We start from the raw sequence: 12,497 nt of genomic DNA on the forward strand, positions 1-12,497 counted from the left end.
ATAACAACAAGGCAGAGCAATTTCAAGAATTCTTCAGTACGCTAGGTAATAGATTTATAGCCGGAGGAGATTGTAATTCAAAACATTTAATGTGGGGTTCAAGAATAATAACCTCGAAAGGTAGAGAACTGTTAAAAGCAATGAAGACAGATAACTCACAACATATCTCTACTGGTGAACCAGTAGAGATATGTTGTAGATAAGAGTATTGGCCTTCAGACAGAAATGAAAAACCTGATACTATAGATATCTGTATTACAAAAAATATTGATACAAGAAAGTGTCAGGCAGAATCATGTTTCGATCTGTCGTCTGATCATTCACCAATAATAGTAACAATTTCTTCACAAATTAGCATCAAAAATTCTCTGTGCAATAATAGAACCAACTGGCTCTCATTTAGAGAAAGCTTAGACCGAAGCATCTCTCTAAACTTACCGTTACAAACTGAAATATATATAGAAATAGCAGCAATAAACCCTACAAAAAAATGTACAGGAGGCAGCATATTCCACGACTCCTACCTGTGATATAGTTCCAAGAAAAAATACACATATATCATGTTCAATACAGAAAAAGATTATATATACGACGAAATTGGCAACAGCAAAGGACTGAGGAGAATAAAAGAAAATTTAATAGGGCAATAAAAGAGCTGAAAGAACTAATCCAAATTGAACAAAACCAAAGCATTCAAAAATACCTAGAAAACTTGACATCAACTAAGGTTACAGACTATTCATTGCGGAAAGCAACAAAGAAGCTTAGGAGATCCCAGCAGCATAACCCACCTATTAAAACAAACGAAAACAATTGGGCAAGAAACGGTAAAGGGAAGGCCGATATTTTTCTCAAAACACTTAAAAAATGTTTTTAAACCTTTCCAGCCTCAGCTACATAAAGACGACGAAAATAAAATTACTAGCTTTCTAGACTCGCCATTTCAAATGGATTTACCCCACGAGAAATTAACTGTCAAAAAAGTTAAACAAACAATAATGAAAGAGATTAATATTAGAAAAGCTCCAGGTTATGATTTAATTACTGGTAAAATTTTAAAACAACTATCAGAAAAGGGTATAAAATAGATAATCCAGAAAGCTTTCGAGAAATTATACATAAAGAAGCTAAACTATTTATTATAAAAAAAAATTATCCCAGAACATCAGTTTGGCTTTCGGAATAAGCATGGGACTATAGAACAAGTGCATAGACTTGTAAACAAAATAAACGCGGACCTAAATGCCTAAAGATATTGTTCGGCTGCTTTTCTAGACATAACTCAGGCTTTTGACAAAGTATGGCATACGGGCTTGCAGGTTAAACTAAAGAAACTTCTCCATCATCCGGACTATCAGTTACTAAAGTCGTATCTCACTGATAGACATTTTATTGTAAATCAAGGCGATGAACATACCGAATTAAATCCCATATATTCAGGAGTTCCGCAAGGTAGTGTACTGGGTCCAGTACTGTATCTTCTGTATACGGCTGATCTGTCCATCACAAAAATAACTTCTGTGGCAACGTATGCAGACGATATAGCAATCTTAGCATCCCATGAAGATCCAGTCACAGCATCAATAAACCTACAATCCCACCTGGAGCATAGACATTTATGGTTGAAAACATGGCGCATTAAAGCCAATGAAATAAAATCCACGCATATAGCGTTTACCCTGCGTAGAAGAACATGTCCACCAGTGAATATCAATCATCGTCATCTTGGTATGCACTTAGATCGACGCCTAACCTGGAAGAAGCACATACTCTCTAAATGGAAACAACTTGAACTCAAATTATATCAATATTAATATATATGTATTGGCTCATTGGGCGCAAATCCAAGTTATCATTAGATAACAAGGTATTGTTGTATGAGTCTATACTCAAGCCCATTTGGTCATATGGAATTCAGCTATGGGGTACCGCTAGCAAATCTAATATATCCATCATTCAGCGGTTCTAAAATAAGGTGTTGCGTGCCATTGTTGACGCTCTGTACTATATTTCAAATAAAGTGATACAACGCGATATTCCTCTAGAACCTATAACGAGTGTAATTCAACGTGTTTGTGCGAAATACTTCGAAAGAGTGTCAGTGCATCCCAATGTACTCGCTAATCAGCTAAATATGCGACGTGATTGTGAAGTGCGTAGACTAAAACGTTTATCACCACCTGATCTTATTACTGGACATATGTATACTTTAGAATAAGCTTTAGAATAGGACTAATTAATTAAGATAATATTTTATACAGAAGATTGCTTAATTAAGTGATTTGCTACATGCATATGATTTATACATGATATATAATATAGACATAAGAAATACTTATTTCCAATAGGGCAGATTGTGGAATCACGAAGAATAATTTAAAAAAAGTTATTTTACTGCAACTAAAGTATTTATTTAATTTAAATATTGTTTAAAATTTTCTGTTTTTTTGTCCAGGTTCTTATAACTCGCTTCTTAAGTTTAACAATTCTTATTAATTTAAGGCTTTATTGTGAACTTTTTTATCTATTAAAATTTTTTTAAGTATAACTGTTTAAATATTGCCAATGGTTGGTATTAGTTTTTTTTTACATTTTTCTTGTACAACTAAGTGCCCAAAAAATTCCAAATTTAGCAAAACGTCGATAAATGTTCGAATATTATCAAAAGATTGGAGAGTCTTGTGTCTAAGCCTAATGGAATCGATCGAAATAGGTTATTATTTGCTAAATGTACACCTCAGGTCAGTACCATTTAAATATTTTCAAGTATGTTTTATAAGTATTTCACCAGTGACTTGTTGCAAACTATTTTTAGTGTCCTGTATAATGTCCATTTTTTATTGAATACTTTTATGGTCTGAATGTTATTCAATCTTAATTTACATTTTCCAACCAAGATTTTAGCCATTATCGTCCCTTAGTTTCGAAAACAATTTTGATACTAAATCTTTGTGGTGCTTCTTTTAGTATTAAATTTATTAAAGTATTCATTGGATGAATTTTGTTGGTATGAAACAGGAAGAAATTAATTAAAGCTTTTCGCAAATGGCCCACAATTTGATGGTTTTTGTAGGTGTAGTGTAGGAAATATATTTTGGTTATAACTTGTCAAGATAATTGCATATATATTATGTGATTGCAAGTGAAGCTATTGCTATTGCAAAATGCGAAGTATCAAAGTAACAAACTATTAAATAACCTAACCTAACTCTATTTGACACTTTTCTACATAACATAACAGTTTTTTATTAGTATTGCCGAGTTGTTTAGAGCATATAGTGCCAATCATAGAACGCCCAAAATTAGAATTTTGGAATTCATGAATCTTGTTGGTTGACTTGAATAAAATTGCTGGTGAAAGCCTTCAAAGTCTTCTAAAACTTTATGGTGATGCGGCTCCGTCATATCCTGATTGTCTATTTGATTTAAGAGATAATATATTGATGATTTAAAAGTGCTGATTTTGATGTTAATAACAAAGTAGTAGACTGGAAGATCAAAAAAGTTCAAAGGCAATAAATTGCAAAACTTATTTGCTAAAAATAACTCAAACTCTAAAATTAACTTTCAGTTTGTTTAACAGTTGGATCAACTATTTCTACATATTCACATACAATGGCAAAGATCCAAAACGAGGAAAAATGGTTAGATTTGTTAAAATAGCGAAGTGACTAGCGATGAAAAGTGGATCTAATGCAGAAATCCCAAGAAATCCCATCCCAAATGTTAGGAGTTAGTCTAGGAGAATTATCGATATCGACACCGAAGCAGAATTTTCGTGGCCACAAAATCTTGCTTGACATCACCTTAGCAAATTGAACGAGTTATGGTTGCAAAAACATCAACAATATCCAGTTATAGACGCAAAGTCAACCTCTTCCATGGCAACGTTGGGCCACGCGTTGTAAGAGTTGTGATAGATACACTTTTGCAGTTCGAATGGGCAATTTTCTCGCATCCAGCATACTCACCATCACATAAAACATTCTGATAACCACTTCTAATTGATACAGCAGAGATTGGCTGTTACAAGTTTTCGAAATACTGAGAAGTGCGAAAATAGATCAATTATTGGACCAATTGTAACAATTTTTCTCAATAGATGTTTTAATAATTTTTAAGGTGAAACAGAACACATAACAGTCAGAACAGACAGAACGGTCCTCCTACTGCTTCGTTAGTTGCAGAGTCGAATCCTGCTGGGGCATGGCTGCAAATTTATATTTTTTATTGTTTAATATTTATGACTGTTCTATTCAAGAGTACAAAATGCGACAAGTAAAATGATCCCGGTTACGCTAGTAACCAGGCTGGGTAAGACCGGATATCTTCTGGGATGATTTCTAAGTTGGTCACTCGTCAGTCGGTGGGCTTAATGCTAAGGACCGTGATTCGGAGCTCACGTTAAATTGTAGGTCCATTACATTGGCTACCTTTTAAAACATCAGATAAAATATCTTCTTTTTTAGAATTTTTTCTGGTTAAGATAGAATACATTAACATTACTTCGGGTTTGGTTTATGATCATATAAAATTATACAGATACATTATTTATGAATCAATTTAAATTATATTAGCCATAAAAATGCATGACCAAACCTTTCCTTAGAAAAAAGAAAACAGTAAAAATAATTATGAAAAGTTATTTGTTATATGTCGGCGGTTCATTAATACAACGATATCTTACATTCTATAGACACCAAATATAGTAACTGGAAATTAATAAATACAAATTGTTTATTTCCTTCTAAATAATTTATAAAAATTGATGAATCATTCAAGAGATATATTGCAGTGAATATCTAACATTCTTGTTGTTAAGATCTGTCAAAAATAGAATATAGATATTTTGATGTTTAAAAAATAAATGTAATGTTCAATATGTATTAGTTAACAGCCTAACCTAAATGTCAAGTTCCATTATTCTGATATTTCTCTGGTTAGAATAACAATTTTTCATTTAGTATCTTTGACTGATTCAGTGTATTATTGAGTGTTTTACAGTAAGCATGGAAAACTCAAATTTTATATTATAGTTATTTGATTTGAAGAAATATGTTGCTGAATCTATTGTTATAACCGAATTTTTGGTTTTGGTTTCAATTATTTAAATATAGTAATTTTCTTGCCAATTGCAAAAACAAGGCCTATTGAAAGAAATGCCCAGTTTAAACATTCAAAGAATTTTCAGACAGCCTGGTAGTTGATGCATCCAAAATTTCTAGATGTTTATGGGAAATATATGCATCCAAAATTTCTTTATGGGTTTACGGTTATGGTCCCTAGCTGAACCTGAATATTCATGGCCATAAAACCTTGTTATGTACATAATGGAATTACCGAGATGTTGAGTATTACGAGCTAATAAAACTATATGAAACTGTTTCTTCAGATGTCTACCGACCTTAATTGAATAAGTTGAACAAGCGATTTTTGCAAAAGTAAAAGAACAACTACGAAGAGGAATAGCCCCAAAGTCCTCCGGTATGACAATGATCGGCCACACGTTACGATAGTTGTGAAGACATAGGGTACTTTATCCGCCATACGATCACGTCGTTACATCATAGCTTGGCTAGTATACGGCTTTGAAGTACTGAAGAAGTATGAAATTGGACGATCATTGGATGGCTGCAAAACCCACAACGTTTTTTTACACGCTATCCATATTGCGCGATGGTTCGAAAAAGATGAGAAATTGACGAAAGTTTTGAAAAATATTTTAATATTTTTTTAATAATTGTTTTTTTAAATATATTTTGTACCACTGATCTGACCGCTATTCATGGTTGCTTGATTTGGACTTTTTCGTATTATTGAGATATATTTATTTATGTAGAATATATCGACAAAGGGATTTTGCAAAATGGCAATGTGAGATGACATACAGCTTCTTAAACTTGGAAAAACCAGTATACAATGTCTGTCATTGTCTATTATTAAGAATCTCACCCAGCCTAAATGAACATGCCGTATATCTAATAATATAAGAAAGTTGACTATAGAATGATTTAACCCTTAAGAATATCGGGAACTACTTCCTAATACATTATATCATTTTTTATAGTAAAATTTACTAAATATCATATCCGATATTGTTATTAAACAATAAAATAATAAAATAAAAATTTTCATATTTCAACAGTATTTTTTCCTTTTGTTTCAGTATAGGAGAAATCATGCCGATGACAGTTCCCTAGGATTTCAACAGAAATGGCCCTCGTTAATTACACTTCACCATTTTTGGCTACCCCCAGTCCTCTATCCAATTTCTACCGGCCGCCTCAGCCGCCCACCCATCAGTTACCACCATTCCAGACCCCGTATTCGTATCCCACGCCGCAGAAACCTTTTCTCAATGAAGATTATGCGAACAATCGGTCGCCACCGCCAGCGAACGTGCAAAATTTACCACCTAACCAGAAAAGAGGCTTTCAATTGCCGCCGAATGTAGGGCCCACCGGTCAACAAGGGCCGGTTTTTACGCGTGTGACTGACGAAGGGACCAAAACGAAAGTGCATGCGGTTATAGACTATGATTATGAGGATGAAGACGATCCTGTACCACCCGTGACACCTATACAGGGACCTATTTATTTGAAAAACGGTACAGTTCCAGTCGTACCATTATATTCTCACCCTGTCCTCAACAATGGTACTTTTATTCAAATTCCAGTAAGTACATGAAGTTATTTTATTTACTCACACTTATTTAATATAATAACTAGCACAAATTAAAATTAGAAATTGTTTTTTGAAAAAGTAATAATTATGGCATTATATTTAACGGTGAAATTATGAATTAATCCTTAGTATTAAATCACTAGGAAACTTCCTATCGGCTAGTTAGAAAATATTTTATATAGATTTACATATATTTTGTAAAAACCTTGAATCATATACAATAGCAGATATTTAAAACTTGCAAACATTGCAACTATTACCAGTAAGACTAAATTAATTGTTCTAAATTTTTGCACAGGAAGGTTATTTACTAATTTATATTTATTTATAGAAAAAATACATTAAAATATTTATTATTTTTATTTATATTTACTTATTTTGGTCACATCACATCAACTTCAATTTGTTGAGCGTCTCTTTTCGATGAAATGAAACTGTTATAAGAAAGAAAACAAGAAAGAACTTTGGAAAACGGCCAATAAAACGGTGCAAGAAAATAATTTTGTTGTATTGTATATTTAACTTTGCCAGCTATCTATAATTAATGGCTGTTATTATAGTATTTAATGTTATATATTCATGAAATAATACTTGAACACATACACTTATCTTTTATTAACAGTTTCAATTTTCGTTATGAAAAATTTTTTAATTTTTAAAAGTATTATCAACTGCTAAATACTACCTTTCTTCCATTTCTGAAAGTGTTCTTCGGCCAGGTTGGTCATCATCGATAGAAAGAGTTAATGTTTGTTAAATGCGTAAGGTGGAATTGAGCTTCCATGCTTTGTAGTATTCCTATGTAGTTTTTTAAGAATTGTATAGCACATGTTAATATTAGTCTGTTATAACATTACTTTCTCGCCTTTGTATTTTACACAGATATGTTTGTCGATATCACTTTACCAGAATGGTTTTTTATATTTGAAATATTAATTCGTTCAACTGTAATGTTTTCGATTCATAGAAATTGTCGATTAAATAAAAATTGCTTCTTTTAAGATATATAATTACCCAATTTTACGTATGTGTATTTAGTTTGAATTTCATAATTCTATGATTGTATGGCATGGCGTTCTATAATTTTCAGTTGTATTTCATTGGAATGAAGTACATAAAGTAAGGCTTCCTGTTTTTATTTCTGGTATAATAACTTGTGTCCTATGTAATATACCTCGTCCAACAAAACAGTCAATGCACGTCAAAATGTGGTTTTTAGGTTTACTATGTTTGCTTTACTTTATAACTTCTATTTAATATAACTAAGGTTTTAAAGAATTTTACAGATATTTGGCAACATAGTCTACCAGTACCAAACCAAATTCAATTTAATATACTGATTCTGTTAGATCTTCTGATGTAATCTACCTCTTTTTAACTAGTATATAATGAAAAGGAAAAATCTGCTCCGGGTTTAAAATTAATTTTACATTTTTATAAGCTCTAATTGGACTACTTTTAACTTCATCTATGATGAGCATTGGCTGTTTAATTGAATGGGTTATATAAACTTTATTCAGGCAGATTGTATTGATTTTAATACAAGTGTTCAACGAGAGAACGTACTCATATTTACAAGGTCTTCAACGAAGAAGAATTAACGAAAAACTATTTAATCATATAGCGACACGTTATTCTACTGAGGAAGAAATATATCTAGTTGTCCCTTAAATTGAAGGTTATATTAATTGTAATTCGTTTTATTGTAGCTGGCGCTGATTAATATCTGATATAATTTAATGAAATTCCAATACAGAACGCAGACCAGTCTGATATTTACCTTTAAAAGAAATGCCACATTTTTTTTAGGCAAATAGCGATTTGTTATAGTTCCAGCTCAGACAATGAAAACAATAAAATACCTTCGTGAAGGTCGGCGAAGTGAAAGGATCTAAGTAGGCTATCGTAAAATTGATTTCAAAAAGTGTATGTATTGAGTTGAGCGGTGTTGCGAATACACAGGAAATGCTTTAGTTAAATATGTTTTAAAAGGTACATTGTTTAGTCTCGCTTAGCACATAACATCATAGATTTTAAAATAAATTATTGTTTATTAATCATTAATAATACCTTTTATGCTTCTTGAACACTTCGCATTTATATTGAGAGTACAAATAAGTTTTCGCTATTTTTAAAATTAAAAATTGAGCATTTGTTATAAAGAAACCCTGGAGCTTAGCCACCAATCGACCTTATTTATAATATCTTCTCTATGCATTATTTTGAGTCTGCTTAATTAAGGATATATTAAATTAAAGTTATTTTTATCTAAAAGTTAAAGAAATACGTGCCGATGTTAGATTTTTTTTTGATTTTTTGCTCGTCCCTTATTAACTGTACTAACCCAAAATGGTCCATAATCAATGGAAATGAATTACATTTAACTACATATTTTTTATTAATTCTACCGATTAGAACGTTACTTTTTGGATTATTTCTAGTGAAACGATTTGCATTACTATTAACTCCTTTCAAATCTTACGAAAGTTGGATCATTTTGCAATTGATTTTATGACTGATCTTGTTTAGATAACGTAATACGCTGAAGCCAAAATCAATTTCTACGTTAATACGTCTATCGACCATATCTCAGGCGAAAGTTTAATTTATATTGTGGGTGGTGTATTTAGATTGAACCTGTCAGTTTAAATGTGTTGAAATTGGGTTTGAGTGATTTAAGTGATATTATAAATTATGTTATAGGTTTTAATCTTTTTCTATTAAACGACCATTATTTAACTGGTCGTTATTTGGTTCTTCCATTTTGAAATCTAATCGGAATATATATAGTTAATTATTGGTCATTGTTATACAGTTTTCTTGACAACATTAATAAAAAATATACCTTATGATTCATTCGTTATCTTGATGAAAGAAGCTTATTTTCTCCAGCGGTGTAGGGGATCTCCTTTTTATGGTCTATACCGATAAAATATAACCTTTCCAATCACTCTTGAATATTTGTCTTATTTTTCACTTTTTTTCTCAATGAGCTTTTTCTTTACACATTGAAGACTCAAATTATATATTTCAAATATGTCCAGAATAATATTACATTTAATAATCTTCTTGCAACGTTTTCGTACAACCGTTTAAGGATATTATCAAGGCTTATTTGGCCTAAAACGTTCCTGTTCCAAATAATTTTAAATACCAAATCTAGTGTGTAAGTATGATATTTTATAGCTGAACATTAAATTAATGTTAAATAGTTTCCATGGCTGCGTGAAATGTTGTGTTATGAAGTTACATGTTTTTCCTTCTCGGGGCTTTTCTGCACTAATTTTCAACAAACTACTTAACAGAACAACTATTTTTTACTCCTTTTATTTAATAATGGTCCTCAGACTCATATTTTTTGTTAGGCGTTGATGAGATAGGTTAAATATATATTCTAGAATACATTAGATTACTCCAGATCCAATGGGAGCGATGACTCCAGTAGTCGTAATTACGTTACTTTAGAAATTCATTAGTTTAATTTTCAGATAGTTGTTAATTTCTTCCATATTCTGGTTCTACATTTTTCATGTATCACTTTCTTTTCCTTAAAATTATATTATTGATTTAAAATGGATATCTGCAGAAATTTAAATGATTGAGGAACTTTCCCCTATGGAAAGAAATAAATTTTTTGTTTACATAATATTCATTATCATAAGGGTTTTCTCATGTTTCACATTTGATTTTTTTATGAATTAATTGATTGATTTATGTAATTAACTTTGTGGGGATATTCGGTATATTTTATTTTATTAATAATTAATATTCTTATAACATTCAACATGTCTGTGGTTTAATGACAAGTTTTAATGCATTATGCTTTTTATAAACATTTAATATGGTACAAATAAATTACTTATTTTTGAGGTACTAATCTTCAGTCTTTGAACAGGTAGTTAGTCGACCATTAACAATACATGTTTTCTCGTGACAACACTATTTTTATAGATAACATATGTTTTAATATTGATAACATATTTTAATATTTCTTTATTTTGTAAAAGAATAACAATCATTACCTATTTTTCTTCTATTTGATTATTTTCTCAGCAGCCAATATATAAATAGTTTAATTGAGTAATCAGGAATAATATTACGTGCGATATATTCCAACAGTACTTCAGTACAGTACATGAATCTAGATCTTGAATCGATCTTATGTCTATCTATATTACATGCTACATATGAATTTTAGCTCCATGAATTTATTCTCCATATATAAATAAATATGCAAAATTTCTTTCTCTTTTGTGAGAGCGATATTCTTAAAAAGAAGACCAAAGTTTGCCCAAAATAGCACTGTTATCTATAGAAATATATATATATATATATATATATATATATATATATATATATATATATATATATATATATATATATTTGGATAATTTTGGCCTTGAATTATTTGTGGAAGTCTAGGGAAGGTTTAAAGGGTGAATAAATATGAAAATGCTCGAAATTAAATAAAAACAACAATTTTTTTTCTTTGATGTATCCCCCGTCGATCAGAAATCAAATAGAAAGAATAGTTTAAAATTAGTAACTATTTAGAATTTTTATATCTTTATTCTCAGGAGGTAAAAAGTAAATTTAATTTTAGCTAACTACGGTTGCTAAATAGCAGATTACTTTTATGTAGATTAAGTACAGTTGTTAAATATATATTATATTGTTCTTATATATATTGATAAATATTAAGTTTTTTCACAAATTAAATTTCTGAACGCAACCATAATATTTGACATTTGAAAACCAACTAATATGTCGATCCATCTTCTATGTCGACCGATACTTCAGACAAAGAGTGCATCCTTCTATCTTTTTGAGTGACGATTACCGCCACGTGCCCGAGAAATTTCTTAACTTCGGTGATCCTTTGTGATAGTGACATTTGAAATTATATGCCCTTTTTTGTTGGTTTTTTGTTATAGTGACACTTTACTGCTAAGTGCGCGAGAACTTTTCTCACTTTGATTAATTACAATTAACAATTCCGAGGAGACGACAATAACAAAAACGACCTGGCTTAGGTCGTCGCAGTCAATTAAATGTGCGAAGAGCTACCTCATGTGCTAACCGCACTGATGACCAGAGAGAGACAGATCAAGAAAATAGTCGTATTATTATGTCAGAATTGCATTCTTTAGAGAGTAACAATAAAGTAGATAGGCTTAGAATACAGCGAGTTCGTGCACATCAAACACAACAACAGCTAGCACGACATAATGAAATTGAGCCATTCCGCAGACACAGTGCTCCTGTGGTCCTGGAACTAGCTGCATTCCACTATGATGCGGAAATAGATTATTCTGCAGACAAATTAGTAACAATTGGGGAAATGACAATAATTTGTAAATATCGCAAGGCGCTAAAATACAGTGGTGAATCTACTGGATTATGTTGTTCTGGAGGCAAAGTAAAATTGTCACAATTGGTCCCACCACCAGATTCTTTACGCTACTGAGTTTCTGGGATTGATTCGAAATTAGAAATGATTTTTTTATTTATCGATTGAGGCAGTACGAAGTCTGCTGGGTCAGCCAGAATATAGATATAATACCGATCAAGTCAATACTGCGTATAAATCAAAATTAAATATGTATTCAATAAAGGATTTTCTTTATTTCCTTTTCCGACTATTAAAAAACCACTAAAATAATAATTTATAATTCTTTAGACTGTGATAATTAACTGCCACCGACTCCATCACTATATATTTTAAAATTCACCTGAATCAATAACTCGTATTTAGTACTCCTATAGAAACAATTTTAACACTATTATACTATTTTACTCTGATCTAAATAATA

The 12,497-nt window shown here is 31.0% G+C and overlaps 1 protein-coding gene across 1 annotated transcript in view; it reads left to right on the forward strand.

The window, feature by feature from the left end:
- Positions 1–12,497, forward strand: part of spz3 (Spaetzle domain-containing protein 3) — a 192,822-nt gene that overhangs the window by 48,835 nt on the left and 131,490 nt on the right. Inside the window, exon 2 of the mRNA XM_076393867.1 lies at positions 6,167–6,675. Coding sequence (XP_076249982.1) covers positions 6,214–6,675 — 462 coding nt within the window. The 5' untranslated portion in view covers positions 6,167–6,213. The remainder of the gene's footprint in view (positions 1–6,166; positions 6,676–12,497) is intronic.

The sequence above is a fragment of the Rhynchophorus ferrugineus genome, unplaced genomic scaffold (genome assembly GCF_030347505.1).
Source record: "Rhynchophorus ferrugineus isolate W39M unplaced genomic scaffold, kcgeb_rfMv2 rfM1, whole genome shotgun sequence".
NCBI lineage: Eukaryota > Metazoa > Arthropoda > Insecta > Coleoptera > Curculionidae > Rhynchophorus > Rhynchophorus ferrugineus.